Genomic DNA, 24,195 nt, shown 5'->3' with positions numbered 1-24,195 from the left:
TCAAAATCCCCCCTCATGTCCACATTTGCAAACACACTTAAAATCTTCATGAGGGCTGATTCATGAATCAACAACGTGCACTTAGTGTGGAATCATGCTTCTTGTAAACGCTTGATTTGTTAAGTGTGACTTTTAATGCTATTGTTGGATTTGGGGAACTTAGGGGACACAACTTAAATTGGAAGTTAAACTGATTATTTTCCAAATACATTTAAATTCTAAAATATTCAAATATAAGCACTATTTTGTATACAATAACATAAAAGAATAAATTGAAATATTTAATGAATTAATTTAAATAGACTTAATTTTATAACTAAATTAAAGTGTCAGTGTGTTTTCCACAGGGAAATTTAAATGATTAAAACACACACAAAAACAAGAACAATTCACTGTATTTCTACTTAAACTTTTCTTCAATAATTTTTGTTATTGATCAATGTGTAAAATTTTTGGAATTTTATTGATTTAGTTAAGGCGCATTCCCTTATAACAGATCCAAAATACGCATTTTAAAACAACTTTCTTTGTTGTCACTCATTTGAAATTCTGATGCTGCTGTTGATGATGATGGCAGTGAGTGACATTTCCCTCCGTTCCCTATAGCCACGGCACGCGCTCCTCTCCATACATCTCCATCAGACCGTGAATAGAGACCAGCGCGCATGACTACTATAATAAAGGCCAGGTACATCTGCTCCGTTGCCCCGGGTCCGACTCTCTCTCTCAGCCCTCCCACGGGCAATTCCACAGAGATCAGAGCTCGTATCTGATTGGATGAGGATGAAGCGACAAGGGGCGAGAACAATAACATCACTGCCGCTTAAAAAGAGTGCACAGCTATGCATTCAGCAGCAAAAGCATCTCTCAGAGGGAGGGAGGCGAACGGCGTGTCTGGATCATAAACTGTTCGTCTCGTTGTGCCTTGTCATCCTCGCCTCATCCATCCGCCGACATGCCCAAAGGATTCCTGGTGAAAAGAAACAAGAAGGCAGCGCTCGTTTCCTACAGGATTCGCTCGGATGAGGATGCAGGATCGTTTCCAGAATATCACAGCGCGCATTTCGTGGCATCATTGCCCGCGTCCAGCGCCTCCAAGCCGGACAGAATCATCTCAGCATCCCCTTCGGATGGCGCAGACGCGCCGGTGCCGGTCCACAGAGCGAAACCGGTGCAGTTCGGCAATCCAGAGACGGTCTACCAAGCCCTGTACAGCCCCACCCGGCCTATAAGCAAAGAGCACGACCGAAAATATTTCGAGAGAAGTTTTAATCTGGGTTCGCCGATATCCGCCGAATCGTTCCCGACTCCCGCTTCTCTCACCACTCTGGACCCTCATCTTCTGTTCGCTCCCGTTGACTTGAAAATCGGCACCAGCAACAGTAACCGGAGCGGAACAGCGAGCAGCGCGCACGGCGCGTCCGTCAGAACAGGCGCCAAGAGACCGTCATCCGACGCCGAGCGTAAAAGCAACAAACACGCCAAGAAACCCAAAGCCATACGCAAACTGAATTTCGAGGACGAGGTGACGACGTCCCCCGTGCTCGGCCTAAAAATCAAAGAGGGACCTGTGGACCTGAAACCACGAGCGGCCTCAAGCAACACAAACAAGCCCCTGGGAGAGTTCATATGCCAGCTTTGCAAAGAAGAGTACTCGGATCCGTTCTCTTTGGCACAGCACAAGTGCTCCAGGATAGTGAGGGTGGAGTACAGGTGTCCCGAGTGCGACAAGGTCTTCAGTTGTCCGGCAAACCTGGCCTCCCATCGGCGATGGCACAAACCGCGAGTCCAGAACGCGCCTGGTTCCCAAAGCGCCAAACAAGCCATCCAACCCGCCAAACCGTTCCCAGAAGACCTCTCCGGTGAGCGAGACACCCCGAGTCCAGGTCTGTCCGAGTCCGGCTCCGAGGAGGGGCTGTACGACTGCCAGCAATGCGGGAAGAGATTTAAACGCCAAGCTTACCTGAGAAAGCACATCTTGGGACACCAAGCTCTCCAAAATCAAAGGATCGGAGACGCTTTTCATAACGCAGAGAGAGTGGAGAGCCCCGAAATCGTAGACAGCCAAAGCCAGAGTCCCCTTAATCTGAGCCCGGTGGACTGTCTCATGTGTCCCGCTTGCGGAGAGAATCTGCCCAACCGGGCGAGTCTGGAGCGGCACCTGCGCCTCCTGCACGACGACTCTCAGGCGTTTCCCTGCAAGTTCTGCCCCGCCACTTTCTTCAGCTCACCGGGTCTTACCAGACACATCAACAAATGCCACCCCACCGAAAACAGGCAAGTCATCCTCCTCCAGATGCCCGTGCGCAACGCCTGCTAAAGCGCACCCGCGCATCTCCAAAATCAAGCCCGATTTGTCACATTCACGCCTAGAACCCCGGAGATAAAGTGTTAGTTTGGTCCTTTTAAAGGTATTTTTCTAGAACCCTTGCACACGTGGTGGTAATGTACTGATAGCTTCTAGACCTAAGACACGTTTCATGTACCTCTGCCTTGAATTCACATGCTGTGCGTTTCACGTCTGTAGCTTTAATCTAGCATGTGAATTACAGGACTGAAAATGATCTCTTTCTTCAAAACTCGGAAAAGTTTCCCTTTAGTAGCCAGAAATGCCTTTAGAGAAATACATCAAACTACTGCCTTAAGGACTCTTGAGTGTAATGATTGTTTTTGAATGTCGGCACACGATTGCTTCTAATAACTTACTATCACGATGTAAAATTATTGTAATATGTTTATTGGTAATATTTTATTTATTTATGTATTTATTTATTTTCAATGGCTTTGTGTAAATTATTAATTTTTGTTCCCGTGTCACATATTGCAGTCGAATCGTTTTGTCAAGATCATTTTGTCTTGGGTGGTCTCAAGTTTTTTGTGCGCTCTCTGGAAACGTAAAGCTCTTATAGATGCAATCCTTTTCTACATATACAGCTTATTTTCCTAAATGTTTGCTACCTAGCGCTTTACATGTGCGTCCGTGTTGTCTACTCAAATAAAATATTTTCAAAACGAGAATGCTTGCTCACGTTTATTTTGTATAACATTTCATAGTTTTGTGCAAATTTTAAATATCAGTGCAGGCAGACTTTAGAAAGCACTCATCACTTTGTCAAATTGTTTCATTGGGTCATTTGTAGCTATAGGAAGTCAGGATCTCAGTCACTGTATATGAACAACAGATGGTCACTCATTCAGACTTCAAATACAATAACTGAACCCTTATTACTTCAAGGGGCCCTTTACTGAAACCCCAGGGGCCAGTGGATCCTTTTAGCTTTTATTATATATGTTCTCTAATATTTTATAGATCGCAACAACCCTTAAGTATAGATTAAAACATATCTTAAAGTAGAGGTATTCAAATCTAAGATACACAACTGTTAGATTGGTGTTGAAACTATAAAATGTTTATTTTTCCTTGTGTCAAACATGATTTAAAATATCGTCGTTTCAGGTCCTGTCTTTGCTTAAAGTGCATCAGTATTGATTTAATCCGTCATTCTGAAATCACTATGCACATCTTATGTGATTAATAAAATCATGTAGTTAGCACACCAGAAATCCAGCCAAAATCATTCAAAGGGTGACACAAACTGTTATTATAATAAACAAAGAAACTGTACATGTGTGAAGGATTTCTGCAGACACTATTGCTTTTAGGCATGTTGCATATCGTCTCTTAAGACTTTTGATCATATAATGCACATCTTTAAAAACAAGTGCTGACCAACAGTTAGACTATCAATAAATAAATCATTAAAATCTATTTATGTGTGTAGACTGTACAAATATGCAGATAAAAAACAAGCTAAACAATTTCAACTTGATTTTATAAGTTATGTCAACTTTTCAGAAGCCAAAACTTAAAATAGAAGGTTACAAAACCAAGTTGTAACTTCATCCTGCATTATTTTTTACAGTGTAGGATAATAATAATATGAAAGCACAAGACAACAAACCTGATCAATAAACATTACACATAAATCAATGCAAGGTAAAATGTTTCAAGGATCAGCATCTGATTGTTTAAACAAATAAAACAACGTGCACAGTTTCAAATGAGATGTGAATAATAATAGCAAACTTTTTGTTGTTTTACACACACACACACACACAGTAGTATAATTACATGTGAGTGTGATGGAGGACACCTGCATGAGCTGAAGGTGTTGGAGTTTGTGCACCTGTATTCTCGGTGAGACGGTCGGGAGGAGACGCTTCTCTTCTCGTGGAGCAGCAGGGGAGACAGATGGGAGGAGGTTCAGGTTACCCTCAATATTCCCTCGGAGACAGAAGAACCTCTAACCCTGAGCTTCACATCCACCCATTCACTTACACACACACACACACACACACACACACACACACACACACACACACACACACACACACGCATTCTCTCACAAGACCACAAAGCAACGGATGATTTTAGACACATATGAAAACATACATGATGTGTTGAACAGATTGTCAACCTGTTTGTCCAGGTCATAGACAGGAATGTGAGATGTCAGATGTGTTTGTCTAAATCAATGCTTATTCTCTCTGTCACTTTAAAGGGTTATTAATGATGAAAGTGTTTTTGTAAATACAGAGTAGGATGTTTATATGCAAACATGTTGCTTTATACATTTGTTGATGCTGAGATAACCAATATCAAAAAAGGATTATTGTCAAAACCACGAAGACATAAAAAGTTTAGATAAGTGCATCATTTACATCATCATTTAAGCTACAATTACATTTTTACATGTAGTTTTTAAAATTATAAGATCATAATAATTGGGTCAATAAAGTGACATTAATTATTTTGTGTCCTTATGGTTCATTTAATGTAAAAGGGTTCAAATTTCTAAATAAATTTGCAGATTACTTGCATACATTCACTTTTTTCTGGTTTTATTTCATTAAAAAAATATTTAGGGGATAACTGCAAAAATGTCAATTGGTGTAACTAGTATTTTTTTTTAAATGACAATATAAATATATTCATTAACAAATGTGGAAAAAAAATAATCTAGTTTAGTTTAATATGATTTTTTTACATACATTTTTACATAATTTGTCAAAGTTTCTTTAGAAAGCACACTGTAAATAAAAATCTGTAGAAATTACAGTATTACTGGGAACTAGCTGCCAGTAACTTACTGTAGATTTTACAGTTATGTTATTTACTGGCAACAGTTTGTTCAAAGTTTAATGAACATGAAACATTTTCAGTCTTTTTCTTCTTCAGCAAGTTACTGGCAACCAGCTGCATAATTACAGCTATTTTTTTACAGCATATGACCGGACAAATATGACAAAAACGCATAAGAAATTACATATAGTAATAACTAATAAAATGTATTTTCATGATGTGATATTTTAAAAATATTTTTTTTTTTGATGATTACGCTTACATGCCATCAAGATGAATAAAATATTTTATATTTCTCATTCTTTGGCACCCCATTTGACATTTTCAGGCCCATTCAGTCTTAACTTTCATAAAAATGGTGCAAATGTAATAAAATCAACGTAAATACTTTATATGCATTAAAATATACCTGCTGCATGCTTTTAAAACAAGTTTTTATCTTGCCAAACCGTTTTTTTTTGTCACTGACCCAATTGCATGAATGATAATTATACAAGAATTACCATAGAAAACCAAGTTAAGGACCCATATTTGTGAAACAACCAAAGAAACACACCAAACAAATGCATGTAAACATGAATTTCAAATCAATTTAATGAAATGTTTCAATTTCTTCACATTTCTAGTAAAGATAAAGTGATTAGGTTTTCTATTAAAAACAGTCTGATATGTTAACAAGTCAGAATGAAATCTTCAAGCTTCCTCGAGGTCTTTTACAAAGATTATATTACAGGCATTAATATATTTAAATCCTTCAGAATTTAGAGCATACAGAAAAAAACCAACACGATATACAGAGACAAAGTCTACTAAGAACAAGTCATTAAAATCAAACTACGTCGCTGGCGAGCGCTACGTCAAAATGCTGAAACCACAGCAGACGGCAGCCATCTTCCCGGCCGAGACAAAATGAGTTGTGACTCGGATTCGGCTGCCGATTTGCATACATTCGCCAACATTTTTCAATCAGAGATCATGTGTTCCTTAGCTTTTGTGAGACAACAAACAAACAAACAAGCATGACAAAGCAAGACCAAACCAGAACAACAGAGAGAAATGCGTACAGGTAAGGCAAAGAAGTTCAGCTCGGGAGGAGCTTGAAGCGTGTGTAACACCTGGCATCCATGGCAACCAGGCTGGGTCTCTACGGTAACAGAGAGATGGGCGGCAGGGCGTTGGCAAGCGCCAGGCTGCTGCGGGGGGAGCCGGAGAAAGAAGCGCTGGCATGCTGCTGGTACGGTAAAGGGCACTCGGAGAGGCAGGTGGAAAAGCACCCCATCCAGCATCTCATCAACAGAAGCGCCTCTCACCAAACACCCACAATCTCATTCAATTTACTTCACAATAAACAACACAACTCTATCTCTTGTAGGGAGAAGACGCTGCTCTTCATCCGGCAAGTGTGGGATCAATTAAAGTTGTGGAAAACACAAAGAAAAAACAAAGCAAACTCCTTCAATATGGACAGGTATTACACAGGCACTGTTAAACGCTCCCTTCATAAACACACACACACACACATTCACACCCAGTGCATTGCGTTCAGGCTCACCTGAGGCTTTTTAATTTAGTCAGGTATACGTCATATTATCATGGAAAACATTTTTCCTGTATGTACATGAGACAAATATATTATTCAATGAAATTAAACCAAAGTACATTCAAACACAGAAGAAAGAAAAGCACAAACGTCCACTGACCGAGTGCAAAAACACGTAGAAAAACATCGGAATGTCAGAGTAGATTTACGTGATGAGCATTCGATTCACAGATTTACAGACATGAAATATCCAATTCAGCATGTTGCATAAGTCAAGCCCAGAAAACAATCATACGAGTCATTTAACAGTAAATTATAATAATAATAATAATAAACAATCCATTGCATCCTAGTTTGAAAGATGTCACTAATTGTAGGCTCAGTTTTACACATTAGTATTAATAATCGCTTTCTCTCTCATGGTCAAATGTGTAAGACTACTGAGCGCATGAAAAACAGAGGCGGTGATGACTGACGGTCAGTATGAACAAACATCTCAGTGCTGGTATGGATATTCAGTGCACTCTGTATCATTGGTCCAGTTTTCAGTGTTTTTCACATTAAGACATTTAGTTTATTCTACGCAGTACACCAAACCAAGAAATGTTTAAAAAGCTTGTCACGATTTAAAAGGCTAAAGGAAAACTAGCCTTGGGTTTCATAAAAAGATCAATTTATATGTCATGATGACTTTTTTTTAAGTTCAACAGTCATTATTTTGATATATTTATAGTTTTAAGCAAATACAGCGATTTTTCATATTTGGTGAAGTTTAGGTCTTTCGACGTGACCGGTGAAGTAATGCATTATTGCGGGCAACAGTTGCATCTTTCATTGCTACTTAAACTAAGAAATGCAAAAAGCAAAACAAACTACAGTTAATAAATACATTCATCCACACACACATGTTGTCTAAAGAAATTGCAGTCTGACGGCAGGAGAAAGCGTTCAGTTGGAGGACTTGCTGATGGCGCTGGCTGAACGTCGGATCTTTCCTGACACCCGGTTTTTCGAGGCGCGCGGCATGGTGGGCGACACCTGGTCGCTGGAGTCGTTGGTTGTCACAGTAACACTGAGGTCAGCGCTTGTGCTGTAACTGAGGGAACCTGGGAAATGAGAAGCGAGAGGGCCGATATTACACGCGGGGTGAAGAATAAGCCAAGATGATATCAACATGCTTGCTTTAAAACTAATAGCATGCCATTACTGGGGCGGATATGATGGGTGATGAAGTATAAAAGATGCTACGGAAATATCAATCAAGCTTGGAGTATAATTGGGTGACAGAACTCGAAATTAACCATTGTGAATGTTGGAAGAGCAGTTCCTGGAAAAAATTAAATAAATGCAAAATATGAATCCTGCTGCCAATCTGAGACTGAGGTACTTCAGAAAGCATCTAAATTAAACAAGCTTCCTGCTTTGTCAAGATGGCATCTGCTTGGCTATTTTCTTTCTTTCTTTTCGACCGTTTTCTTTTTTTTACGGGCATCTCAAGTTTCTGAGAGCAGATGGTGTGGGGAACATGCGCTCATTGGAGGACCTCCACTCCAGGGCTTCTTTGAAAGAGGAGGAGGAGGAGTCTGAGCATGTGAAAGGAATATGGGAGGTGTAAACGAGTGTGGGGTGGTGTCCGTTCCACACGTCCACAGAGACCATCACTGTTATCTGAAGATGCCAGCAGAGAAGATCCACACTTACCCATGAGTTCCTTCTCTCTAATGGAGTTATGCACAGGCCAGGGGATTTCTATTATTTATTGATCAAAGTAATGATTGAGCGTCTCACGTTTCCACACGGGAGCACAGAAATCAAGGGTCGTGAGTGTCCTGATCATCCGATGTAACTAGCTCAGGTTTGGTGGAGTGATGTGTGAATCAAATCAATCATGCAAGTGCACCAATATTTGATTTCTTTATAGACAACCCTGCTTTTCATGAAGTGCCTTGTGGAGTACATTGTGTTGGAAAAAGAAAGTGTGATTATGATTAACATGATCGTTATAGGGGCCCAACACAAAATAACTATAGTTTCTTATTGTTTATATTACAATATTACTTTTACTATTCATAAATTATGATTATTAAAGTTGGAAACCAGTCAATATAAAAACTAATTTTAATGAATTTTCTTTATAGAATTTATAGACACAAAATTTGGATAACACTTTATTTTACGGTGTCTTTGTTACACATGCTACATGTAATTATTATTGTAATAAAAGTTAATTATGCATAATTACATGCAACTAACCCTAAACCAAACCCTAATCCTAACCCCAACCCTAAAGTAAGTACATGTTGTTAATGATTATTACTTATAATTATTACTTATAATTAAAAACAAAAATGAATGTCACGTAGAGGTTAAATAATGTAAAACAAATTGTACAAATTGAGATTCTTCCCAGATTATGAATTTATACGACAAACTTCGTACATTTTGTATGATTCGCCTTCGCACCTGAGGTGTTTTTTTAGGGGCGGGGTTAGGAGTTTTTTTTTTCTTAAAATTTTTTTTTTGTACGATTAACTTTGTACAAACTCATGCAAATTTGCCAACTGGTAAATTATGTACAAAGTTCCAACGCTATCTCAGTGCAATTCATACGTACAGTATTATACAAGTTTGTATAAATTTGTATGACAAATTTCGTACATTTTTGTACAATTCGCTTTCGCCCCCTGAGGTGTGTTTTAGGGGCGGGGTTTAGGAGTTGTTTTTTTTTCTTAAAATTGTATGTTTTTGTACGATTCACTTTGTACAAACTCATGCAAATTGCCAACTTGTAAAATATGTACACATTTCCAACGCTATCTCAGTGCAATTCATACGTACAGTATTATACAAGTTTGTATAAATTTGTATGACAAATTTCGTACATTTTTGTACGATTCGCTTTCGCCCCTGAGGTGTGTTTTAGGGTCGGGGTTAGGAGTTGTTTTTTTTCTTAAAATTGTATGTTTTTGTACGATTCACTATTCACTGTACGAATTCATGCAAGTTTGCCAACTTGTAAAATATGTATGAATTCCCGTGAGATCAGTTTGGTACTTACTAATCCAATTTTGAAATTATTCACAAGAGGGGCTGATTTTCTTTTACTATGTGGTCCAAAAATTTAGTTTGTATACAAAACCAACATTTGTTTCCAAAAACTTCTCAACAATTTTAAGCATTTAAAACAATTCAAAAGATTTTAAACATTACCAGAAACATGAATGTGTCCAAACGTTTGACTGGTACTGTACGTATTCACATACAGTTTCCAACTTTATAGTAAAATTTCCAAACTTTTATTTATAGAGATATTTTTTATGTTTGGCCCCTATAAAGATATCCCTATAAAGTAAGTATTACATAAGGTAACCTCATTCCCATTGGTTCCCTGCAGCAATCCAAACAAAAGCGTAAGTGACAAAGACATTTTCCAGTAGGGCAGGTGTTAGTGTCAGATGTGGCCTCAGGCAAACAGACACACGCCAAAAGACAAAGCAACAGGAGAAAAGGGGGAAAAAAGAGAGAATAAAGCAGAGACATGCAGTATGGAGACTCATTCATGCCGTGTTGCCAGTACTTCGGCAGCGTTGGCGTGTCCATAATCAGAGCGTGCTCAGATCAGCCAGCCCCAGCGCAGCTCTGCCTCTCTTCCTTTAAAAGCTCGAGCAGTCGCAGATCATTAGTGAAAATAAAGAGGGGAAAGATGAGTAGACGAGCCAGGGGAGGAGAGGATGGGCTTCTGTTCGGCCCCAGACTCTTACCTTCAATTACTGTATTGACACCTGTAACACATTTAATCTATAGGGGGGAGAGAAGACAATAGAGGAACTTGTAAGCAGCGCATCGTAATGGGGGGGGGGGGGGGTAAAGAGACATAAAGAGAGAGAGAGAACGCTGGTGAAAATGTACGTGTTAGTTATCACTTCTGATGGGTGAGGGAGGGACAATGTGAACCAATGTTAAAAAACACACACATATAAAACATAGAAAGTGAGTAATGATGAGCAGAAGGTGGGTACACAACTCACTGTCCCACTTCTGTTCTAAAAATAAAAAGAATACTGAACACGGTGAACAGGACAGAAAAGCTGTGGGATGTAAAACATGTAAAGCCAAAACCAGAGGCTCTATTGATCAGCTCTGAACAATTTGTACATGAAATTTGTGTTGTGTAACTTAAATGTCATTCGTTGACACCAGAGAAAGAGATAGAGAGATAGAGAGAGAAAGAAAAAGAAAGAGAGAGACTGTAGGTGATGTTATTTTTGGTTGCATCAGCATAATATTTATCCACCTTATTTTCGACTGCGAAAGTAAGTAACGTGACATATTTCCCTTTTTGTGCGAGACTTCCATTTCAAGAGCCGGCCGGTAGAAACAATGTCGTGAGAGCACACAAAACTTGATTAAGACAGTTATGGTAAACATTTACTACACCTGCCGTACCTGCCTCCAAAGTAAAAGGATGAAATGAAAAAGTTGCCTGATGATGATGATATATTCAATCATTTTGTTGTTGCCAAGAATTCATGTTTTTAACCTTTTCAGGCGAATGTTAAAAATGTCACAACTGTCCTCCTGGTGTGAGATTTTTTTAAATGGCTATTCTTAATCGACTTCTTCGAGTTTCTATGGCGGCACATCATGCTTTATCATGCGGTTTGAGGTTAGGGAATTTGCTTTTTTATTTAAAACAATAAAAGTATATGCAAACACATTAAGAAGTATTATAAACATTAACTAATAAGCAGTTTTGGTCGTATATAATTTTGTATTATCATCAAATTTTTTTGTAATAATATATAGTAGCAGAATGAATAAATAAGCATTTTTTAACAGCATAATATTAGTTGTTTTTGAACAATTACTGTATTTATTGTTTCTGTAAAAAAATGCTGTAGTTATGCAGCTGTTTGCCAGTAACTTACTGTAAATGTAAGTTATTTACTGGCAATAGTTTGTTCAAAGTTAAATGAAGACTAAACATTAACAAGTCTTTGTCTTTACAGAATAAAACTATAAATTACAGCCTCATGCAAAGCATTCTGGGAACCAGAAATCCTCATCAACCTTTTTCTGATTTTTCCTTCAGATTTTGGTTCCCAGAATGCTTTGCATGAGGCGATTACTTTAGTCTTATTCTGTAAAGATACAAACTTTAACTTTTAAACAAACCACTAAACAGCATAAAATTAAATAAACAGCTGCCAGTAATACTGTAATTTCTACATACAGTGTATGAAAGGTTTTATTGGATATATGTGGAAATACAGATCATGGGTGCCCATGCGTCACTTCGACATTTAGCGTGGATTATGGTCAAAACAAATTTTTGTAGAGATGAACTGCGTTTGTATCTGGTATTATGGCAACCCCATAAATTATGCCGGCCTTCCGGGATTTCATAATAAACATTAAAAGCCAGTCAAAACGGGATGCTCGTGTCCCCCGCAATACGAATGCCAACAGCTTTAGTGGCTCACACAAAAGAGCTCAAAGATTTACGCCAAAATAAGGTGGATAACACGGGTCACTTTTGGTTGTTTTCTGCCCGGTTGTTTATCAGTAAGAATTATACAAAAATTATGTTTAGGAAAATCATTGTTTTTTGCAAGTATAGGTTATTTGTACACTAAATGTAAGTGACCATTAATAAAAATGTTCAAATAAAGTTCTTGTAATTTAACAATAAAACTAAATTTAATTTTAAAATAAAAAGCAATATAATTTAGTTTTGAAACAGACCTAGATCCTGAAATCTGTGTAAATTGACTGTACTTTCAAATAAATGCTGCTGGGTTATTTTCAATCCACTGCTTAGTCCAAAAGGGACGAACCCTACCCGTTGGGTTGTAATTTAACCTATGCTGGGTTGCTTCGACCAAAAATGCTGGGTTGTTTTAACCCATTGTTCAAATATACAATTTTCTGGGTTAATTTAACCCCTTTTTGACCCAATGCTGGGTTGAAAACAACCCAGAGTTTAGCTCACATGACCACCACGCATATATCACAGTTTAACTTAAAAAATAACACGTACTGGAGAAAGAACGATGGAGAATGTGCTTAAATCTCTTTAAGAAACAGAGAGACATGCAGGGGGTATAAAAAAGGAGAGGAAAAGACAGAAAGGAGGAAGAGGAGGAAGAGTGGTGTTTGGTAACAGATGTGTAGGGCCACATGCCTAATGGAAGAAGCAGGCAGAAAGGTCTTACAGTCCAGCTTGGCCCAGTGGTAGTCCACGTCCCAAACCATCCCTGGCCAACGCCTGCCTGCTGTCATGGGTGAGATGGTGGTGAAACATGGACCAGCGTTACAGACTGGGACCAACAGAACAGCTCAAATCCTACTGGATGCAGTTTGACAACCAGCAGTGCCTAACATGTGCTAAGAATGAATTGTCTTCTTTTAATAGTTAACATATTTATCTTAAAGGAATGATAACAGTAGATCATGTCTTAGTTTTACATACTGTATGTATATTTTTCCAAAATCGTGTAAGCCGGGAACATTTTTAACAATACAAATATTTTAGGCAATAATAAGATATACTGAATTTTGTGTAAATTGTGAATATAATCAAGACTAAAAGGCACTTGCATTTATAAACTAATAATTTATAAATATTAGAATGTAAAGTTTCATTTATTTTTAAAAAGATATTTTATCTTTTTATTGTTTTAAAGCAAGTGCATATATATAAACTAGTCTTTTAGTCTAAACATTAATGAGATGTTTCGAGCAGAAGTTATTTCAGTGAATTAAGCACGTACCCATCACATCACATCTAAAATCAGTGATGTTAAAGGATGCAAATTTATTTGTGCTTTTCAAACTTTTCCGTTCAGACATTTATTATTTATTTATGCATTTTCACGCTTTTCAATCTACACATTACACGATTCTGTGTTCGTCCTGTCAGTAATGCCCAAAACTTGAATGATTGTTTTTAAAATATTAATGAAATATTACACATATAAATAAATACTAATATATTTAATTTAGTTTTTTGGTTTTGGCAACGCAAAAAGAAAGAACACACAATGAAGAAGACGTGAGAAGAGACACGAGGTTAAGGACAATAAAGTGTGAACATGAGAGAGCAATTGAAATGAGAGAAAACAAAATGATCTGAGTAATTGGCAAAATTGATGTGTTTGATGGTGGGACAACAAGAAATGTAAAAGCGATGGAGTTTGATGTGTTTAATGGGGTCACCCCCCCCCCCCCTCTCTCGCGGTGTAATCTGCAGTGGGTGTGTCTGTGAGCTGTTTCCTATGCAGCTTTGTGACAAGAGGTCACCATAGTGATTTTCAACGCCCCTCCAGGAAATAAAATGGGTGTCGGTATAGAAATCAAAATGGTCAGAGCTCAGTCTCAATCATTTGGCTAAATTATCCCAAGGAATGTGTACTGTGTGATGCATCACCCACAACCAAATAAAAAGGTTTTTGACAGTCAGAAAATAAAAGAACGATAAAGATTTAAAATGCATAAGGCCTGATGTACCTTTAATATGAAAGTAACATGTTTGGTTTAATCACCGAGGTGCTTGTCCGGGGCTCATATACCTCAGACCAATGGATTTGCAGTCATTCTCAGTTAGACATTGCTTATACACAAGTTTCTCTCTAAAAAAATATTGGGTTGTTTTTAACCCCGGGCTGGGTAACTATAAGACAGAACACATTTCTGGGTTAAAGTGACCCAAATAATGGGTTGTTTTAACCCATTTGCCGGGTTGTTTCAACATGGTTGACCCATTATTTGAGTCATTTTAACCCAGAAATGTGTTCTGTCCAGCCCTGGGTTAAATATTTTTTAGAGTATATCCATCCAATTAAAACTTTAACCAGTTTTTAGCCAATTTTAAGCATAATTTTGAGCACATGACATCTGTGTGTGACCTCATGGTATCATAGTCATAAGTAAGTCTGTCTATTGGTGGGTTCATACCAGAAGCCAATGAAGTGTTAAGCGCGAGTGATTTTCATTTTATGTCAATGCAAAGATGCCACAGACATCCTGCGGCGCGATTCGCTAATAGAGCGCTTCGAAAGTTTGATGTGTGAAAAATCTGTTAAAAGGTTAAAAAATCTGAACTTTGACAGATATTCGCGCCGTGTTAAACAATCAGGAGCTTGCTTTAGTAGTAACGTGATTGCGACGTAGCGAGCGGAGGCAGAAATACGAAACAATAATGGAGGACAAATATATATATAACCCAACAATGGGGCCAAGCAATTTGGGCTAAAAGTTCCCAGCAAAGATTAATTTACAATCCAACAGTTGGGTTAGGCATTTTTTTGCCCCGACTATGGGTTAAAAATAACCCAGCATTTTGTGTATAAACTTTAAAGACCATTTTTTTTAACCAGCGTTGAGTCAAAAAAGGACAAACCCAGCCATTGTGTTAAATTAACTCAGAAAATGCTTATATTTGACCCAACAATGGGTTAAAAAAATCTATTTCAAAAAGTTTTTTAAGGTTTTGTTTAGTTATGAAAAAAATATAAATATTAATAGTAGAGTCATATTTCCAATCCAATCAAAAGGTTTTTAGGAAAACATTTCAGTCAACTGACCCTGAATGTCTGAATGGCAGCGATGTCAGACTGTATTTGGTCATTCATTTAAACCAATCAAAATTCATAATTGAATCTAACCAATATAATAAGCATTAAAATGAGTCATAATGTACTGCCATTGTATTAAATTCACCCAACCAGATATTCATTAAATTTGTCCTTTTGTGTCGAGCAGATGAAATAGTCAGAGGTTTCGAATAACATGAGGGCGAGTCAATGATTACAAAACGATTCCTTTCCGAACGTGATTTGTAACATTATGAGGAAACCCAGCCCACATCAATTCTCCTTTCAGTGCTGTAATTCATAAACCTGTAAGGCAGTGCATTTTCAGCATGATATACTGCCACACACATCACTGCTTTCCTCTTCTGAATAAATACCAATCGTAGGCCGTATTGATTTTATGCTTGCTGTCATAAAATGTAGCATTGGGATCCGGATGACCCGTGCAGAGACGTCTTTCTTTCACCCCGTGATTTAATGGAGACCTGTGCTGTCCTAGCAGCATCATCATCCTTAAAACGGACACAATTTTAACATAATAAATAACTACCAACTTCAAAGCTTCCCTTCACTGTTTTCAGCACGCAGCATTTGATGGAAGTGATTATATAAAAATTATACATCTCTGCCATGCTAGATGTTTGCTAAAATAAAAATGACAGAAACATAATTGAAGGAGTAGAAAGAATAGTAAGAAAAGGAAACAATGTGGAATAAAAGGAAATACAGATGGACGGGCTTTTACCTGCACCTGCTGCTGGCCAATAACTGGGGGAAGGTGAGAAGACCTGGGCAGCGAAGTCCTCAAAAGTCATGTTCTCCTTATGATTTTGAATAATGGCTTCCAGGTAGAGAGCCCTCTCCTCATAACTGACATCAAGTTCATCAAGGAAAATTTGATTTACATGACAACAAATAATTACAGGGTTCAAAAATATATTCCTACAATAAATAAAGACCAAAACTGAAACAAAAAATTCACCTGGTGCTGGTTGCATATATACTGTAGTAGGAAAAGTTAAAGGGATAGTTCACCTGAAAATGAAAATTCTGTTAGCATTAACTTACCTTCATGTTGTAACAAACATGTATAATTTTCTTTGTTCTAATGAACAGGAAGAAAAATATTTTGAGGAATGTTTGTAACCAAGCCATTGACTTATATAGTTTTCTTTTTCCTATGGAAGTGAATGGGGCTCATGAACGGTTACAAACATTCTTTAAAATATTGTCCTTCGTGTTCATCAGAACAAAGAAATGAATACAGGTTTGTAACAACAGGAGAACAAGTAAATGATGACAGAATTTACATTTTTGGCTAAACTATCCCTCATAAAAAATCCCGGTTATTTACTCACCCCCATGTCATCCAAGATGTTTATGTGTTTCTTTGTTCAGTCGAGAAGAAATTTATTTTTTGAGGAAAACATTCCAGGATTTTTCCCCATATAGTGGACTCCAACAATTTACAGTTTTAATGCAGCTTCAAAGGGCTCTAAACGATCCCAACTAAGGCATAAGGGTCTTTTCTAGCAAAACCATTGATATTTTCGCAAAATTATTACTTCAACTTCTCGTCTTGCTCTACCCATGTGACGCAATAGCGTGACCTTATATTTTACACATGGCTAGTCCAAGATAAGAAGTTGTGGTTAAAAAGTACTTATTTTTGGCGAAAATATAGATTGTTTCACTAGATAAGACCCTTATGGCTCGGTTGGGATCGTTTAGAGACCTTTGAACCAGCTTTGAAACCGTAAACTGTTGAGTAAAGTCCACTATATGGAGAAAAACCCTGGAATGTTTTCTTCAAAAAAACATAATTTCTTCTCGACTGAACAAAGAAAGACATAAACATCTTGGGTGACTCGGGTGTGAGTAAATGATCAGTTTTTTTAATGAAAGTGGAATAATCCTTTAAGAACTAGAAATAAGTTAGGGCAAACCAGTCTTACTTTTACGATCCGTTTTGAAGGAAAAAATATGACTAACTTGAAAGACTAGTCTAATGCTGCATACACACCAAACGCGTAGCCTTGCGTTGCTTGCTCTAGATTACTTGCGGGATTTAACTTGGTGTCATGCAAATTTTTTGCTTGAATTGAATATTTGTAACTTGCGCAAAGGCGCATTTGAGGCATTAGCGCTTGTTTTTGCGGCATACCCGCCACCCAATTGCATCACCCTGCGCGAGGACGCGTCTGATTGCGTCTTTGCATTGACTTTGTATGTAATCTACTCCCTGAACTCGTTGAACTCGCATTTGGTGTGAATGCCCCATAAGATGAATTCCAATAGATCTCTCAAAATCTGAAATAAAATTAATTTCTGTCATTTATTCATCTTCATGCTGTTCATTTTCTGTTATGCTTACTTTCTACTATAGAACAAATAAGTTAAATTTTTTTAAACTTGACAACTCCTGGTCAGTCCATTTTTTGCTTGCATGCATAAGAACAGCATGAATATTATGTTTCATATCTTTACATTGTGTTATACAGAATATACTCACTTGGGTTTGGAATAACATGAAGGTGAATGACTGATCTCAATATTTGGATTTACTTTACATTTTGTATTAAAATCTAAAACCTCTCGATTTCCCTCGTGTCCTGTCACAGGCATTTAAAGCAAGCAAGATAAAAAAATCTTTTTCATTATGCTCTGCTTTAAAGTTTGGATCGTGATTTATCCTACTCCATTTGGTATTTCAGACTATAAATAAAAGTAAATGTAATGGGATGGGCAATAATGGTATGGCAAATCGTAACTCGTGAAACCATTTGCATCAGAGTCATTACACACATGGTGAGCGTGGCCTGTTCAGTTACAGCTACAGACAGTTAACCGTCCAAACAAACGCAGGAGCAGGTGTTGCTCCATACACACCAACGCATGCCTGCCAATCCCTCCACAACCAATACACCTATACAATTTCTGGCTACTAGCGTCGTATTTATATGCATATACAGACGAGAGCGTGCTCTAATGTCTAATGAATAGGTCGTGGAGCAGAGGCGGGGGCGTTCCAGAGCCACATGCCTGCCTGCCGAAATTTTGGAGGGCCCCACTGATGCCATTCCCGTCTCATTAGGGAGGCAGTTTATTCCGGCAGGCGCTAGGCTGTTGCCAAGGCCTCTGCACTCCATCATGACCACGCTGGCTGCTCCGGGTGTGTGTGTGCCACGTGCCGGCGCAGCAGGGGCCGAGGCAACCGTGACAAATTGTTGAAAAGGTCCGTCTGAACCCGGCACTGACAAGCACCTGAGCCTGCGGGCTGCACACAAGGAGGGAGCAATCTGCTTCACTTATGTGCGCTTTTCTGCTAAAAACGCACAGCGGGCAGGGGGGGCGTAAGAACTTTATTCGCGTTATAGTCTAGCCTTGCAATAAAACTCATCATCTGTGCAAGCAAAGCGATCAGTGGCGGTCGTTCTGCGGCACACGGTGTTCTGGAAGCATCCCGGCCGCCCTGTTTGCTCTGAGGTTTACAAGGATCTCTAAAACATCGCCGGCCTTGCTACTATGGAAACACGGGGTTTACATTACAGAGTAAAGGGCTTTTTAGTTTATTAAGAAAAAATAGTAAAAATGTAGTGAAAACAATTTAGCACCAACAATGTAAAGAGAAAGAAGTATTACATTGAAAAAAATAAAGTGTATGTGCGTGAAATAGAGGACAGAGGTAGCAATAGGAGGGGAGGGAGGGAATGAGTATAAGGGATAATAAGCCTGATCCCACTAGGTCAACAGAGCCATATGGCGTTCCATTATCAGAGATGCAGATGACTTAAGCGTGGCTCGGCTATTGAGATTCCTAAAACAAATATTGACCTCAGTCACAGTCACCGCTGCCATCAGCCAACCTGCGCTCCCACTTCCTGAGGAAGAAAAGACCCTAACCTTCCCACTTAACACTTTATTCAACAGTCACACCACATCATGTATCGTACATTCATTGAAACCTAAATGATGTTTGTGACTATCCATCAAGTAAAAAACTGGGAATGTGGAAGTTGAGAAGCAGATAACGCTGGTCAGATTTCTTCCTATCTCATTCCTGTTTCAGGTTTCTCCGACACTAATTGTTGTGGCACAGATTGTTCCATCGAAGGCATGAGAAAGGATCACAAGGGTCAGATGACGTGGCGTGGATTAATTTAATAAAGCAGAAAGCAGTGACGCAGGTTAGCGAGCGACAAGCACTGAATCACACCGGCATCGTATATCGAACTCCCAGGAAATATGCCGAATGTTTGCACGGCCAGATGCCGCTGTTCCAGAATGCCACAATGGCAGTGCTGAGAGAAAAACAAACACGAGCAATTCTCCGTATTATGCAGCATGAAGAAAAATGTTAGGGATTTCCCAACGTAATTGTAATTTAAGTCACCATTTCACCACCTGTAATGGAAAAACTCTCCGGTCCGGAAGAAATGCAGCAAGGTGTTGAGGTGGGAATTTCCAAAAACAACCATAAATCCAGAATCATCAGAGGATTGCGCTGCATGCACAAAGAGAGAGACGTGGTGTCAAGAGGGCAAATTTAACTTCCCCTGCCATGTAAAATAAAGTGATGACCTCATTCAAGCACAGGTCAGACTGATGGGAGAAAGGCACAAAGAAAAACATCACGTAAACAAACGTACAATAGCGCTGTTACGCCGGACGTGGAAAAACACACAATGCTCTCCAAAATGTACTTTCAAGTATTTTGCAGAGGGTTTAAACAGATAATGCTCTTTTCCCGCTCGCTTGGCAGCCACTTTGCCACCCCACGGTGCACCAGGTGACAAAGGCGAGGCATTAAAGGCTGTCGAGAGCAAGAGCCCGGGAGACCGTACAGACACATCGAGTATTCAGGAACAATCCAAAAAAATTCATTCAGTTGGGTCTTCAGAGCAGAATAAAGTCACACATGCTTAAAATGGATTTGTGTTGTCTGTTTTACATGCATTTCAGTTATACTCTTAAAAATGCTGGGTTATTTTCAACCCGGCGTTGGGACAAACCCAGACACTGGGTTAAATTAACCCAGGACATGTTTATATTTGACCCAACAATGGGTAAAACAACCCAGCAATTTGGGTTGAAACAAGTCAGCACAGGTTAATGCAAACATTGTGGATTTGATCCTAGTGAAAAAATGCATTGCTTGAAGTCGGATAAAAGTATGTGCCAAATGTACACAGTTGTGTATACTCTATAAAAGACTCTCTCTAAATACTTGAATGTAATACAAAAGCTTCGTGTTGGTTTTCATTCAGGCTATGTATATTTACAGATATTACTGTAGGAGATATCATAACTTGCCCAAATGCTACCAAATTACTCATCATGAATTTTTTTTTTGATGTGTGATGAAGAGTATGTGTGCTGTCGTCCAGATGGTAAGGGGTGGCCAGTGGGGAATTGAGAGGTCAAGCACTTTGGCAGATCAAAGCCAAGGTCAGGTGGCGGTAGTGGCCATGTTCAAGGTGCACGGAGACTCAAAGGGCCTCAGATGGCTTCTCATTAGCAGTCGGCTCAGGCCCCAGACCCCTGGGACCGCCTTCTGAACCCATCCCACCCCGAAACCCCTCCCCTTCGTCCATGCACATACACAACAAAAGATCTCACCCCGCAGGACACCTCAGCCTGGACATAACACCGTCGACTCAGGGTCACAATGTCAGTTTGACAATACGCATAAATCTGCCAGCGTGTTCATAAAGCAGCAAATAATGCAGGGGAGAAGACAGTAAAGCCAGGGTGAAGATCATGAAATGTCACAATATTGTCTTGTTAAGTGCACTTGTTCAAAGTACAAATGTCATATTTCATACTATGAAGGAATACTCTGAAAGCGTTTCAGGATTTTTCCCCATAAAGTGGACTTTAGTGGACCTCAACAGTTCAATGCATAAGGATCTTATCTAGCGAAACGATTTATCTAGCAAAAAGATTTTCACCAAAAAAAAAAGGTACTTTTAAACGACAGCTTCTAATCTAGCAATAGCCATGTGATGCACAAGCGTGACCTTACGTATTACGTAATCACATCGAAAGGTCACGCATGACGAATGCGAAACTACCGCTCCAGTGTTTACAAGTGTGGAGAAAGATGAGCGTTCAGATGTAGATGTATGTGGAATGATACTTATGAATGTCTTTGTGTCAGTTTATTGTTTAAAATGGTTTGCAAGTGTGCGTTGCCGTAACGTGATTACGTAATACGTAAGGTCATGCTGGCGCAACACACGGCTGGTGCAAGACGAGAGGTTGTTGTTTAAAAGTACATATTTTTTATTTTTGGGTGAAAATGACCTCATGCCCTTGGTTGGGACCGTATAGAGTCCTTTAAGGCTGCATTGAAACTGTAAATTGTTGAGGTCCACTAAAGTCCACTATATGGAGAAAAATCCTGAGATGTTTTCCTCAAAAAACTTAAAGGTGCAGTGTGTACATTTTAGAGACATCTAGTGGTGAGGTTGCGAATTGCAACCAACAGCTAAGTCCACTGCTCACCCCTCGCTTTCGAAACGCATAGAGAAGCTACAGTAGCCGCCACCGGACAAACATGTCATCGTCGGAGACAACTTAGTAAAAAAGTTTGTCCATTAAGGGCTTCTGTAGAAACATGGCGGCACAAAATGGCGACTTCCATGTAAGGGGACCCTTCGGGGTATGTAGATAAAAATGTCTCATTCTAAGGTAATAAATACATAACGGTTCATTATGAAAGGTCTTTATACACCACTGATAATATTGTTTAGTATAGTATTTTGCATTTCTGTCAAGAGATGCTTCTAAAAATTACACACTGCACCTTTAATTTCTACTCGACTGAACAAAGAAAGACAAACATCTTAGATGACATGGGGGTGAGCAAATATCTGGATTTTTTATAAAAGTGGGTAATACTTCAAAATGGAAAGGATTAAGTCCATTTAAGTGATTCAATCTTAAAGACACAAATCGTTTTAGATGCACAGGACATTTTTTGTAAGGAGGTATTTTCATTGTTTTCATGGGTAAACTAATTTTTCTTGAATTTAGTGTTTAAGAACAATTTTCAAGATTTTTTGCTTACCCTATTGGCAGATTTTTTGCTTGTTTTATGCACAAAATCACTTAAATTTGATATTTTTGGTCTAAAAACTAGACTTATTTTCTTGAGTCGTTTTGCTCATCAAGAAAAAGCATCTTAATTTAAGAATTTTTAGATATTTTTTCTTAAAACAAGACAAAGATACTAAGAAATGTTTTACTTGAAAATAATTTTTTGCAGTGTATGCAGTAAATCTATTTCAGTGTCTAAGTTCAGTGTGACCCACCTTTGTGCTTCTGAAAAAAAACATTTAGCCATATTTTTTAATTTGCCCTCAAATCCAGTTTTGATAAAAAGCACTCGGATGAGACGTGAAGAGAAAAGAGCACAGATGGACAGAGTAACCCAGAGGCCTGAGGAGGAGGCAGAGGTTGGACAGCAGTTGGGTTTAGTGCTTTATTAGCAACACAGGAGTCAATTAGCAGACAGAAGGTTGAAGCCTTGCACTGCTCAGTCTGGTTAAGCTGTAAGAAAGGCCAGGTCTGGTCAGAGGTGGAGGCTGTAATTGAAACATAAGGAGCCTGAGGAGAGACCACTGCGCTGCAGGGCCTGTGACTGTAAAGCTGAGCCACTATAACAATGGACGCTTTTATCTTTTCACTAACTGCACAGTTTTATTCAGGTGCCTCTGTCTGTCTCATACTATTAAAGAATATACAGGATTCATTACAGCTTAAAATGCACCTACTTCATTGCTTTTTTTTATTTATAATACATTGTGTTGGTGTGGTTTATCGTTCAAAAAACACATTATTTTACACATACCGTACATTTTTTGTAGCTCCAGATATCCCTGTCTTTCTAAAACGCATGGATTTTGTACAAAACCCATTGATCTGAAAAGCGCTGTGTCCATGATTGGCCAGCTAATCTCTACGTTGTGATTGGCCTGAATACCTCTGACGTCAGCCGAAAATGTGACGCTCCTTACCATGTTTGAAAGATTCACTCACAATGCAATGCTACAGGAGTTAACTTGAGTCAAAGCGGGAGGAATTATGATCATGTCGGTCTTTACTACATCACCACTCGCCTACAATCTGGTTTTGATGTAGTCCAAGAAAAGAGATTTACATTGGAGACGATAACTTGCATAATCGTTTACTTTGGGGTTTGTACATTTTGCATATCGTTAACAACAACAACAACAACAACAAAAAACTCGCAGTGATGCACTTAACAATCAGGACAAGATTTTCCAGATTAAAACAAACACTGTGCAGAAAGACAACATTTTAGTTGACATCAGGCGTGTGAATCGTCACTGGTCTCATGATTCAATTCAATTACTATGTCAACGATTGGATCCTATCCAATGTCTCGATGTATCACGATGCGTTACATACTCAATTTTTAATATTACTGCACATGTAAGCATCCCTCACACTTTTACTGTTGTGGCTCTTTCCCATCTTTCTTGTCAAAGACTCGCATTATAACTCTGCTCCAGAGGTGCGCTCCATTGATAAGTGCGTATCGCTTGGTGCCGTAATGTGGCATCTTTTATCGGGTCGAACACTTTTAACAGCGGTCCAAGTACAAAAATTCATACGTTTATAAAATGCTTTACATTTACATCTCCTGCATGCAGGAGAGATGCATGCAAGCACTGCTTTTTTAAACGATAAAATTTTTGTTTTTATGCATCGATGCAGTAATTGTTCACATTGCGATGAATCGTAAAAAAAAATTATATATAAAAAAAGTGTTTTAATTTAAAACAGAAGTCTTCAACTTTTTTGGACCAAGGACCCCTTAAATTGATAGAAAGGAGGAGCAGGGACCCCCAGTACATGTAACAAATTAAAACTGGATATACAAAAATACT

The 24,195-nt window shown here is 38.7% G+C and overlaps 2 protein-coding genes across 8 annotated transcripts in view; one reads left to right on the top strand and one right to left on the bottom strand.

Moving 5' to 3' along the window:
* The first annotated feature begins 398 nt into the window (after positions 1-398).
* Positions 399-2,977, top strand: insm1b (insulinoma-associated 1b). The gene has a single exon (XM_065267359.2). It carries the CDS (start codon positions 956-958, stop codon positions 2,318-2,320), a length of 1,365 nt encoding a protein of 454 aa, XP_065123431.1. The 5' UTR covers positions 399-955; the 3' UTR covers positions 2,321-2,977.
* Positions 2,978-5,713: 2,736 nt separating this feature from the next.
* ralgapa2 (Ral GTPase activating protein catalytic subunit alpha 2) overlaps positions 5,714-24,195 on the bottom strand; it is a 143,824-nt gene continuing 125,342 nt past the window's right edge. For 2 of the 7 annotated variants that reach the window (XM_073812490.1, XM_073812492.1), the window contains 2 exons: positions 16,023-16,147; positions 10,503-12,958 (listed from right to left, as the gene is read on the bottom strand). In XM_073812490.1, the coding sequence (XP_073668591.1) occupies positions 12,750-12,958; positions 16,023-16,147 (334 nt within the window). In that variant the 3' untranslated portion in view covers positions 10,503-12,749. Of the gene's footprint in view, positions 7,790-10,444; positions 10,482-10,502; positions 12,959-16,022; positions 16,148-24,195 lie in introns of those variants that run through there. The other 5 variants (XM_065267503.2, XM_073812493.1, XR_012335337.1 and 2 more) reach the window with 5 other exon arrangements.

The sequence above is a fragment of the Paramisgurnus dabryanus genome, chromosome 17 (assembly GCF_030506205.2).
Source record: "Paramisgurnus dabryanus chromosome 17, PD_genome_1.1, whole genome shotgun sequence".
NCBI classification, from domain to species: Eukaryota; Metazoa; Chordata; class Actinopteri; order Cypriniformes; family Cobitidae; genus Paramisgurnus; species Paramisgurnus dabryanus.
This window is presented reverse-complemented; position numbering and strand designations above follow the sequence as displayed.